Source organism: Natator depressus, chromosome 2 (assembly GCF_965152275.1).
Source record: "Natator depressus isolate rNatDep1 chromosome 2, rNatDep2.hap1, whole genome shotgun sequence".
In the NCBI taxonomy this organism is placed as follows: domain Eukaryota; kingdom Metazoa; phylum Chordata; order Testudines; family Cheloniidae; genus Natator; species Natator depressus.
In genome coordinates this window covers 67274715-67287763 of record NC_134235.1, presented here as the reverse complement: position 1 = coordinate 67287763, position 13049 = coordinate 67274715, and the positions used below count along the sequence as shown (strand labels likewise).

Below are 13049 nucleotides of genomic sequence, written 5' to 3'. Positions count from 1 at the left end.
CAGGGCCGGCATAGGCCCTCTATAAAGACTGCCTAGCAAAGAGCAAGGGAGTCTCTCCCTGGTAGGCAAGGGAGGAGGACTGGCTCCTGAGCTGAAAGGTAGTACCTTGGACAGAGCAGTGCTGGGGAAGGGCAGAAGGAGCTGGGGAGCTCTGGCCAAGGAAAACCCCAGGCTGCCGGCCTAGCTGCAAAGGGTTGGGCAGGTGCATAGGGCCGAAGGGGAAGCGGCCCAGGGACAATAGCAGGACAAGGGGAGAGAAGGAGAGCAGAGAGGCTGCTGCTAGAGGGTCCCTGTGTCGGGACCCAGAGTAGCGGGTGGGCCTGGGTCCCCCCCTTCCCACCTGTACTACACCTGGCTGAGGAGGAGTGTGGCCTGATAAAGGCTGTGGCTGGCCTCTGTGACAAAGGGCTAGACTTTGAGGCTGTAGTTGGCCACTAGGGTGGGTGTAGAGCAAAGACTGCTGATTGCACCAAACCCCCAGAAGGGGGTGAGACCGGAGCAGTGGGCTCTGCCGGAGGGCAGTGTCCTGAAGAGGACGCTGCCAAGAAGGGAGCAATGCGGGTCCCCAAAGCAGCAGAGCAGACGAAGGGCAAGGCACCATGTGCAAAAGGTGCTCCATGACTGGACAGAGCTAATTCCCGGAGCAACCAGTGGGAGGCACCAGTGGTGGTGAGTCTTGATCTCGTCACACACGCCTACAAGCAAGAAACATTTTAGTCGGTCACGGACTGCCCAGAGGTCATGCCCTGCTCTGTTCTCAGGGTACCACAGACCCATGGAACACCTCCCAAAAAAGAGACAGAGGTTTTAGAGTAAGAAGGCCACCCAACCACACTCCATGACTGCCCAGGCATCATCTAAACAGCAGTTTTGATGGGCTGATTGAAGGTTTGAATCCTCCCGCTCCTATGGATTTATGGTTGTGCCCTTTAGCCTTCCTCTCTTTGGGGACCATGTGTCCATTTCTACCAGGCTTGGGAGTGGATCACCATGGACCAACAGATCTTGGAGGTCATAACATCAACTATGCCATTCATTTTATATCACTCCCTTCCTTCCACCCCTTCCCTGTCCCTCTTCAGGGACCTCTCTCATGGGCTTCTGCTGAGGGAAAAGGTGGACTTGCTCCTCCAGCTAGGAGCAATAGAACCAGTCCTTTCCTCTCACAGGGGCAGGGTGTTCTACTCAATATTTCCTACTGCCAAAGAAGAACAGTGATTGGAGCCGGATCTTAGATCTAAGACTGTAGAACAAGTTCATTAAGCCTCAAAAGTTCAGGATGGTGACTCTGTAAGTCCTTTGCTGGAGGAAGGGATTTGGAGCAAGGCAATCAAGGTAATGTTGGACAACACGTCCTGTGTGTTTTATATTAACAAGTAGGGAAGAGCAAGGTCCCCTTCCTTGGGTACTGAAGCCATAAAGCTCAGGAACTGGTCCAGATTTTAGTGGTCTAACTCCCAGGCACCCAGAACACCACAGCCAGAGATTTCTCCCACTACTATGAATGGGACCTGGACACCCAGGTTCTTCCAGCATGCTCCAGAGATGGGGACTGCCAGAGATCGATCTTTTATGCCACTTCAGAGAACAGGAAGTGCTTTCTCTTCTGTTCCAGGGGAGGATCTATGTCACCACTCCCTGGGGGTGCTTTCCTTCCATCGTGAAAGAAGAGTCTGTTCTATGCCTTTCTCCCACCTCCCTAATTCTAAGGGGGCTGAACGAGATCAGGCAGGACAGGGCCAGAGTTCTTTCTTCTCATAGCACTTACTTGGCCAAGACAAGCTTGGTACCCTTACCTGCTTCAACTCAGTATCCAACTATCAATCAAATTCCCGACCATGTCTCAGGGTGTGGCTCCTTGATGGCTCTATGGATGTGCAGCAGATGTTATTAAACAGTAGAAAAACATTAACCCGCACTACCTACGTACTGAAATGGAAGAGATTTTGTCCATTGGTTTGGTTGTTGCTACCTGTAGCCTGAGTTGGTTCCCCTTTCTCTCATCCTAGGTTAACTGCTGGATCTAAAGACATCTGGGTTATCCATCAGATCAGTCAAGGTACACCTGGCCACAGTGTCAGCCTTTGAACCCCCAGGCAAGAGATTCTTAATTGTTGCTCACCCGGTATCATCCAGATTTATTAAGTGTCTGGGTAATCTCTTCCCCAACATTAGACCCTGACCCTGTTTTGGGACCTCAGCCTGGTTCTCAACCACCTCATGAAAGCTCCATTCAAACCAATGGTGTTCTGTTCCCTACTACATTTGTCAATGAAGATGGCCTTCTTAGTTGCCATCATGTCAGCACCTAGGGTCAGGGAGATTGGAGCCTTGATGGCAGACTTCCCCCCTGCCTCCCTTACAATGTTCTTTATGGCAAGGTCATTAAAGTTACACAATCTAGGTTCCTACCAAAGGATTTTCATCCTAACTATTCTATCCATCTGCCAGTATTTTTTCCAAAACCTCAGTTCTCAGCAGGAATCCTAATTCCATATTTTGGATGTTAGAAGGGACTTCGCCTTCCACCTGAACAGGAATAAGCAATTTAGGAGATCGCCTAGACTCTTCTTCTCCTTTGCAGATAGATCTAAGGGGGATCCTATCTCTGCTCAGAGACTTTTGAAATGACTATCGGATTGTATATCTGCCTTTTATGACTCTGCAGGTGCTCAGCCCCCGCCCTCTCAGGCCACATAATAAGCAACATCTACTGCATTTTTTTTAAGAATGGTCCAGTATCTGAGATATGCAGAGCCACCACTTGGATTTCAATCCATACAGTTTCAAAGCATTAAGCCCTGCTTCATGCCATCGGATCTGGTGCAGCACTTGGCTCTTCAGTACTAGCTTCAGTTCTGGATCCTGTTCTGAAGCTCCCTCCTCCTCCTGGGGATACTGCTCAGAAGTCAAGTGAAGTGGAGACACTATTCAAAGAAGAAGGAAAAGTTATTCACCCTATCCAGTAACTGCAGTTCTTCGAGATGTGTCCCTATGCGTTCTCTATTACCCATCCTTCCCCTCTGGTTTGGTTGTTCCCTAGGAGATGCTTAGGTAAAGAAAGAACTGAGAGAGGTTTGCCCATGCACCCATGTATAGCTTTGGTGTCTGCCATGAGGAGGCATAGGGCACATGCCTGGGCTGAACTGCTAGCCAGGGGCGGATTAGGGCTTTGTGGGGGGCCTCTAGATCAGAGCAAGTGGGGGCCCCTCCACCCTTTCTGCCTGCAGTTTACTCCCTCCCCACCAGCATGTCAAGGCGCAGGGGCTTGCCCTGTTCAGCCCACCTGCCCTCCCCTCCTGTGCGGGTTGAGGCGTGGGAGCGCCCATTTTCCAGGACCTCCCCCAATTAGCTGGGGCCCCTGGCTAATCCACCACTGCCGCTAGCTAGAAATCTCCTATCAAGGGTATAAAAGGCACATGCACACCTGAAGTGTTGCACCGATAGGGACATACATCTTGAACTACAGTTACTGCACAGGGTGAGTAACTCTTCCTTCATGCACAGATTTTTTCCCTGTATTGCCTTAATTAAGAACCAGTTACTTAATTGTACTTGCAATCTGGCTGCCAAGTCTGGAATTCTAGTAAATGGATGTTTTATCACCTGAAAGCGTTTTTAATATTAGTGTAAGATAAACTGCTTTTGTGTTACTTTTATACAAAAATAGCTATGATGTTCTATAGCACTTTGGTAACCACAGAGTTGTTCTTCACAGAGCTGTTTGCTAATATATCCATTCTAAGTGCCTTGTAGTTTTATTTATTAGGATCCCATAGTACATAAATCTATTTTTTTAATTTTTATCTGAAACACGGTTATTATTAAAACTCCAATTGTTTTCACCTTGATTCAGTAGAGAGGCTGCAAACACTTCCAGCTAATCAAAACTTATTGACCATTGTTAGCCACACTGAGGCCCACTGGGCCCTCATTTGGGTAGTGTACAAAGCAGATAGGATTGTTATAAAATGAAAAGAATGCATTGCACCAAGCTATCCTTGAATCATATAGATTTAGTGCTGCATTAAACTTCCTCTTTTGACTCCTTGCTCGCCATTGTCCTCTTTTCCTTCTCTTTCTATTTGCCCTCTCCTTTCCTTTACTTCTTTCCTTTCCCTTCTTTCCCCATTGCTCTCTCCATTCTGTTTCTCTTCCGTCTTTGTCTTTCCTATCCTTCTCTTTCATCTCTGCTTGTGTCTCTTTCTCTCTCCTACCCTCTCCCATCACCTCCTTTTCAGTCTTCTTTTCCCTCCTTTTTTTCTCATGTTGTACAGAAAACAAAAGACAGACTTCTCTGCTTTCTAAGAGAGAATTCAGGATTATAGAAAACCTTGTCTCCCAATGAATAAGCTTTTTCCAGAATGTTAACTTCCCTCTGGAACCCTACTAATGTATATTTGCATAATAGATCCTGGAAGCCAGAAACTCACAATGAGTATATCAGAACCAAGATTTTTCTAGTGATATTTTAGTATCCAGAAGCATATTGTAGCGTAATTTGGAATGACTGATTAAATGTCCCATATGAGCCAAAGATCAAATGAGCCTGCAGTCATTACTAATAAAGGGCCCGAGCCACAATGTTTGGAATCTAATCAAGAACTGAAATATGCTGTTCAGAGAGGGGATTTCCTTTTCAACCATTATAGATATAAGCCAGTCCTGACTTTCACATCCTGATCCTGATCTAGATCCAGGTCCAAGTTTCCTCTGAAGTTCAAGCATATTCAGATCCAAGCTTTTGGTTTAAGTTCATCTCTAGTTATAACACTTTGCATTTACGCTGTGTGTGTGTGTGTGTGTGTGTGTCTTTATATATTTAAAGAACAAGTGTTCCATTTTTGCTGCTTTTCAAAGTATTTCTCCTTTTTGCAGGTGGATTCATTTTTAATAGAGGCAGTTTCTCTGAGCCATTTGCGAAAGGTAGTTGTAGGACATGATGGAGAAGGATATGGGGCTGGAATGTACCTCAAAATGATAACAATCAAGGAATCAGAGGACTCAGATAAAGAATGGATCTTTCCATGTTGGAACTGGCTTGATACTCATCTGGGAATACATGAGACTGTTTGTGAGATTATAACAATAGGTAGGTCCTTCTGCAACAAGACTGCAGTCAATGAGAGTTCCACCTGCTTACTTCAGACGTTAATTAGACTGAAGGTCTTTATAATTGCTATAATATCTTTATTTGGCTGTAAACATCACACACATTTTCAACATGATTTTTCTATAATAGCAAACACACTGGTAAGGTCAGAGATAATATAATCTAATGCTGCATAGTGCACTGTGCACAAAGCAATAGCCCTCTGAATTAAATTTAGCATGTTAAAATGTAATGGGGGATTAGAATGTGAGAAGAGGCCTCATGGGGATAAGTGGCTTAAAGTAGAGTTTTAATGCACTAGTTTTCAGCCAGTTTTAAGTCTAGGGAAAAGTTAGTTTAGTGGTCTCAGTTTAGTCCTTATCTGAGGGCATTAGTCCACACCCACAGAGCTACTGCACTGTTCAGTAGAGCTGTCGCTCTGTTTGGCTGAAGCCCATCATTGTGGCAGGATTGCAAGTCAAAACCTACGTGCATGTGGCAAAAAGGCATTGGGAGGTGCTCACAGCAGTCTCTCACTTCCAAACAAGAAGTAAAATTCATCAATCCCATTTAAAAATAAGAGGAAAGAAGATCGCTGTAATCAGGTGTTGTATCCTATAAAAATAATGCCAAGAAGATAGATGCACCAGTGGAAATGAACCTCCCAAGTTAGATCCATAAGGGGGGAAAAAAAATAAGTAGAAAAGTGAGAAGCAATGTGTCTGTATCAGATACACTTAGAACCCACCATTTAGTTTTCTAGACTCATTAAAGGTAGATTTCTCTGTGTTGTGTTATTTAAACATGCATAGGATGTTTACATAAGATTGTTTAAACAGATTCAAAAATTAAAGGTCAAAATGTAGCAGACCTGGAATTATTTAGAGGGTTTTTAGCATTGCTGTATGTGGATCTGGCTAATGTGGGTTTAGAGCACTTTTTTAATATATGTTCAGCTCTCAGTATCATACAACATATTCTTATTTAAGGTGTGATTGCAAGTGGGGATTTCATGGATATATACCAGGTGTTATGCTTCAGGCTACTATTGTTTCGAAATGAGATAAATGATATAGGTGAGCTAGTGAGTTGGTGACATTGATTACTTCTGTCAGAACAGTTAATTAGGGTTATGAAGGAGGCTGCATGTTCTTTAATAATTAGTTCCAAAAAGGACAGTAAAAACAACTTCACATCCCAGAAAATATTCTGTAAATCTAAAGTTTGAAACACAAAAGAACATTAAGGTTATTTCTTGATGAAAAAATGCAATAAAGGTATTGATGTGTTTATTCTTAGTGAATTGTTGCCATAGATACAACATAACCTTCAAATACAGCTGTGTTTGTGTACTGTAAAGCCTGTGGTCCTAATATATTATGCCTTTCTCTCATGCTGTCTTTCCTCTTTCTGTTTGATAATTTTTTAAAGGTAAAAGATTGATTTCTAGTCCTAAACTGCCTCAAATCAACATGCAGTCCTCAGGTCTGTGGATAATGGACATCATTGGATCTGACGTCAACACTGAAATGGATCCAATACACCTTTCTTTCATCTTTTATGGAGACCTGAATCACAAAGAGTTGGCTCTTCAAATTACAGGAAAAGCAACTCAAATCAAAGTAGTTCAGTCTTTCTCTATCAGAACTTCTATTAATCATGTACTTAATCCTTTTAATTCCTGTAGAAATCGTTTATTTGGGCCAAATTTCCAACATGATTTCTAAACCTGTCTGTGCAAATTGGCACACAGTCATTTTTGTCGACAAATGACAGGATTTGCACATCCACAATGGCATTTTCATGAACAAATCCTGCCTGATTTTCAGGCATTGTGTGTTTGCATATGAAAATTCTGTGATTTGCTAGTGAATATGGTTGTGCATGTCAGACTGCAGGCACAGATATACAGGCCAGTTTGAAGCCCTTTTGAAAATGTGGTACTTCGTCATTTAATCCACAAATATGGTGTATAAAGTCAGAGATACAAGTGACTTTTCTGGGGTCAGGCTATGATAGGGTAAAATGCCCTTGTCCCTTTTCCTCCCTAAACCTCATTATCTAATTCTTCTTCCCTTCCGCTATGTTTCTCCTTCCTAACTGCCTTCTCTCTTCATCCTATATTCACACCCATTCCATTCCCTTGCCTCTTTTGCTTGCTTTCTTTCTCTCTTGCCCCTCCTTTCTTTTACCTTTGCCCAACTCCTTATTTCCCTATCAGGGTCCTCCTCCCTTATGCCACTCTTTCATCCTTTCCCCCTCTCTTTCTGCCTCCTTTCCCTCTCCTTCCCAACGAATTAAAACATCAACAAACCTTTGAGACCCACCTTCAGTCAGTAGGGAGCCTGTCACTTCTCCACATCCTCACTTCCTCTTGGGAATGATACTGCCTTCTCTGATGGGGGGCTATTCCTGTTCCTATAGTTCTTATTGATACTCCACTCTGCTCTGCATGTGCTACAGACACCGTGGGGAGTGGAACAGTAATTAAAATGAACGCTGCTGAAGCAGACCCAGAATTGGAGTAGCTCCTAACTTGGCTGTAAAGGAGGGGAAAGAGCCTCCACTATGGGCATAATCCACTAAGAGGAACTCTTACAGATTTAATTTAAAAAACTGAAATATTTCATTCTTGTCTGCCCTTTAATCTACACCGATGCTAACAATTTCCACCCACCACACCTACCATGGCAGGCTAATACTGCTTGGGGGAGCATTTCTTTTTTATTCTGTAGAAGGCAGATTCAAATGAATACTGCTCCTAACCATCTGACAGTATCACTTACCCCAATGTGTGTCTCGAAAGCAGGACATTTTGAAGTGCCTTATTGGTGAGTTTCCAGCATAAACAATCTTTATACTTTTGGTTGATGAGCGTTGGTGGCTGCCAGCATGCATATCTTTGATCTGTCAGTAACCACAGGTCTCACTGAAACTCATGGGGATGCTAGTCACTTTTCATTCAGGTTAAATGAGGGAGCAATTAAATACCCCTTTGTTCAGAGATAGCTGAAACAATAGAAACCACTGTCCAAGGCATTTGACCTCCTGGGAAGACCTGAGCAAGAACTAATTCAGGGAGAATCAGAGTGGTTTCCCTGGGGCTTGTGGGGCTGGGGCATTGATTGGTGGAGCTGTGGGTGTCACAAGCACTCAGGATCAAAAAGCTAGGAGAGCACTGGTGAGTGTGGCCTTGGGAGGAAGTCAGGGGAGAGAGTTTCTTTTAGGAACTGGGCTGGCTGGAAAGTTGGCTTCAATCTGTGAGCAAGGAAACTGCCTCCTGGTGTTTGTTTCTACTATGATCAGGGCAGCAGGACTTTGTGTACATTCTTTGTAAATGAATAGGATTTGCCCCGAGGAACTATCTGAATCTATCATCACTTTCTCTTTCTAATGGAAAAAGCCCAACAAGGCCCCAAATATTGGATAACTGCTTGGGCGAAGGGACAACAATATTCTCAGATTTCCCAGTGGATAATATGAAGGTTGTGCATAGTGCCACATTGAATGAACTGCCTTTTTGGCTGATCGGGATGGTCTAATTTGATTAGCAGAGCAAGTAAGCAATAGTTCTCAAACTGTGGTCTGTGGAGCTTTTGCTGGTGGTTGATAGAAAGCAGGCACATCATACTTCACTCGCTGCTGCTCCTCCTTGCTCCCAGCTGCTTCTATAGGCACCAGAAGAGCCTAAATATGAGCTGAAAACAAGGAGGAATAAGTCAGGCTGTCTCCACTGAGGGCCCTTTGCTACATAAAAGGGATATGAAAGTAGAGATGCCTGGGGTGAAGAGAGCAAAGTGGCCAGGCCACATGTTCAGGGCACCAGATAGCTGGGCAGCTTGTGTAAAGAAGGGAAGGAGGGGAGCCAAGGAGGGAGTGGGGGAAACAAAGGGGAAGTAGAGATGAATCCAAGAGTAAAAAGAGACAATGTGCTTGTCCTTTTGAGGGAACAATAGGGTAAGAGATTTATTGCCTTTAAATTTAGTTACAAATTACATAAGCACTTTCCTAGTGTTACTTATCCATGCAGTGAGAGCTGAGGGGATCTGTTCGATCATGAATCTAAGGGGAAGGGCTCCAGAGGACAATCTGTCTACTAAAATGTGGTTCACGCTATGGAAGAAGTCTGAGAACCCTTTAAAGAAGTGAATTAATGTGTTTCCCTAACTACGTAACCTACTCAAAATTAAATTAATTGACTTTAAAATTCACACTTAATTACAGCAGTTGTTTTTACTGTATGTTGTAGGAAACACTTTTTTCCCCCAGGGGATTCATGGTCTGGTAACTGAAATTTAAAGAACACTTGAGCTTTTCATTGTATTGTTAGCAAGTTGAGATGAGCCATTTGGTCACTTTCTAATCAATAATGTTTGCAAACAGTCCACTGCATCATTGTGAATTATACTGTCTAATTTTGTTCAGTATGCAATTTTCCCCAGTGACTCTTATGAGAAGTCACCAATTCTATGGTATTCAAACCTCTAGAGAGCCATTCAGCTCATGCAGTTAGCAAATCAATTTTGTACTGTGTGGTTAAAAAAAAAACAATTCTAAAACTGCCACAATCTTTCTTTCAATCTCTGAGATTTGTTAAATTATTATGTATAACTGACAAACATATTAGATCTGGCACTGCTATAGTGAGATTGCATCTGACTTCTCTTTTTCTCACATAGGATGAACTGGCAGACATTGGCTCAATCTACAAGATTCAGATAACTGACCCACACACCAAGTTAAATCAGCCTTGGCACCTAGACTTGCTGCATATGAAGCACACAGGCATGAACCAGGAGATGTGGTTAGCTTTTGACTGCTCGTTCAAACATAATGAAGACAAATGTGTGGAACTGCCAGCTCTCTATGCAGACCAGGATCCTTTGCCTGGTAATTTCAGCCCTTTTTCCTCACTGAGGGTCAGGTTCTGTCCTTGGATGCACATGCGCTTCTAATGTTGATTGCAGTACGTGCTATGTGCAGGCTTCCAAGACAAGAATTTTGTCCTAAGAATCTAATGTGATAAATGTACATCAAAAGCTAGAGAAGGCAACACTTCTTTCCCATAGAAAGGAAGTCAGTCCAGTGAAGTCAGTCTTGGGGCAACCTTTGCAACAGCTGACGCCAAATTAAACATACCTTGTTGATAGAAGATTTCAATCTTTCATATTATATCAAGCAGACAATAGCATGTGGCATTTAAAAAAATCGATTTATTGATCCTAAAGAGTAAAATTGGTCATAACGAATCAACTGAATAAATGTATGATGTATTATGTAGTGTATAATATTAAGCTATCCTTTCTGTAAATAAGGAATAGATTTATATTTATAGAAAAGGTTTGGTTTTTTAGGAATGTCAGATATGCAAAGACCCAATACAAGCCAGTGGCAAGATTTTTTTTTTTTTTTTTTAAAAACCCGCCAGGGTCAGTTAGCATAGAGCTATCCAGAAATTTCAGTTGCCTTAGTTTAGTGTTTTATTGATGTTCATGAGGAATTTACGGTACAGAAAATATTACTACAGCAAAAAAAGCTATATTAATTTGCACAGGTTCAGTTTTTCTGCACATTTTTCAAATAGTAACACAAGTAAATTATTTAGATGTATGGTGTCACAAACATGACAAAATGATGATTACTTCAGAAAATATTGGTAAGAGCAGCCTTTTGCATATTGATAGCTTTCATCCGTGGCCATTTAAGAAAAAAGCTTCCCATTTATCCAATTCATTAGAATAAAGAGAAGTGATAGGGGTAGTACAGATCATGTCCTGAAACTATTGGCAACAGTGAAGAGGTTTATTGACTGAGGCTACAGTAGAGAGGATGTTGTATTGGCTAAACAGAAGTTGCTGGGGAAAAAAAATGAAGTCTCTCTGCACTCAGAAAAAGATAATAAAATACTCCACATGAAAATTTAAAATCCTAAGCAGTTTTTCTTAACCATTTTATCCCAAACGGAACTTGAACAAACTCAGCAAAACACAGTCGAACAAACTTTTAATCATTGACTGCATGTTGGTATGCAGAATGTTGTATGATTAGGAGTCCCAACCTGTATCCATTCACCAAAAAACATTGTTCTTCCTAGGATTTTTATCATCCAGGTTCAAAGTAACAGAAGGTCACTCACACACACGGTCACACTCTACAATCATCAGCATGAATCCTGGGGAAATGACCTCCTGCTCTAAGAACAAAACACAGGCACCTATCTCCTGAATAAAAGGATTCCTTTAACCTCTCAGTGGTATTAGGGATGACTTACTGATTTAAGACCAGCCACAAAAGGGAAATGCTAAAAAAAAAATCAAAATTTAAACACTTATCAGAATTCTTGTGACGACATAAAACACAAAAACAAATTCCCAAATGTGCTAATTCATAACCCCAAGAATGTCTAAAGCAGAAATGATGTCTGAGGCATTTATTTTCATCCACTTCTTATTTTTCGGTTCCTCATCTTCTGAGACAGATTTTTGAGTAATTTCCTAAATATTAGGCACTGCTGTGAGTAACACCTCTGTATTATAGGCCTCATGAGCCCCCAACCGAAAGAATATGTCCTCAATCCTGCATAACCTTCTGCATGTGAATAATTTTATGCATGTGAATAGGCCCATTGGGCTTATGTGTGTCTTCAAGATCAGAGCCAATGCTGTTCATATTTCCTGTACTATACATGTGATTTTCTATATGGGAAAGTGTTGTTTCTGGGGCAGTGTTTTATATTTCAGCATCACAGTACTAAATCAATCTAAATTTTCTAACAAACAGGCAGCTTTTCTTTGCATACCAGTTTGCTTACTGGTGACAAAGATATTCTAGAGTTTTATTTGATTGCAGTCATTCATGGGCTGAAAGAGACAGCAGGACATGAAGATGCCTTTAATAAATCCCTTCATAGCACAAGACCAAATAAAATAAAACACTTTAAAAATAAACAAATCATTGTGTCCCAACCTCTTAGGCCTCCTCCCCCCCCCAGAGAAGATGGATAGAAAGATCACTTTAGATAGCAAAGTTAAAGATAAAAGGTAAACCCCAAAATACACAACCACTTTTACTGTCAGCACCAATTGCCTGGTTATAATAGAGGCCATATCAGTATCGCCACATCCATTATCAACTCTGATTTTCATGGAAATTTTCCAGGAAAAAAGTACCCGCATCTTTTTGATCTTTACTCAGAGGCAGTCTTTCAGTAAGTAATATCCAGTCCCAGACATATCTCCCCCTCTCCTCATGTCCCGTCCCCCCCCACCATATACACATCTAAACCCTTCCTAGCAAAAGAGCAGGGAGACTTACACTTTGTGTTCATGTCTCCTATGTCACCCCATTAGCCTCAGCTGGACATGTTGTTGGTTCTGTGTCCAGTCTATCCCATTCATAGTTTCAGTTTCCAATGCAGAGTCACGCTTTCTCCTGTTATGGCCTGATCTGAAGGAATGCCAGCAGCATTAGGAGTGTAGAGCTCATCCAGTACCAGGGAGGCAAAGCAAGTATTGGACTGGATTCTCCCAAGAGTTCAACCTTGCCCTGTCTTCCAGCTATAGGACCATTTCCATCTCCTTAACACAGTGCCCCCTCACATGCAACGGTGGGCAGCTCCAATGTTACAGTACTAAACAAGTAGTTTTCAACCTTTTTTCATTTTCATTTATTTTTTCAAAAATTTCAAATGGAGGTGCGGACCTCTTTGGAAATCTGAGACATAGTCTAAGCTAACGTGTAGTCTATGGAAATCAGTTGTAAATTTGTAACAGTGATGTTAACTAACCATTGCAACAATTTACCAAGGATTGTGGTAGATTCTCCATCACTGGCAATTATTAAATCAAGATTAGATGGTTTTTTTCTAAACGATCTGCTTTAGGAATTATTTTTAGGAAGTTCTATGGTCTGTTATATAGGAAGTCAGACTAGATCATCACAGTGGTCACTTCTGGCC

At 42.1% G+C, this 13049-nt stretch overlaps 1 protein-coding gene across 1 annotated transcript in view; it reads left to right on the top strand.

The window, feature by feature from the left end:
* RP1 (RP1 axonemal microtubule associated) overlaps positions 1–13049 on the top strand; it is a 268493-nt gene that overhangs the window by 176049 nt on the left and 79395 nt on the right. Inside the window, exons 35-37 of the mRNA XM_074944372.1 lie at positions 4879–5092; positions 6524–6714; positions 9772–9982. Of these exons, the coding sequence (XP_074800473.1) occupies positions 4879–5092; positions 6524–6714; positions 9772–9982 (616 nt within the window). The remainder of the gene's footprint in view (positions 1–4878; positions 5093–6523; positions 6715–9771; positions 9983–13049) is intronic.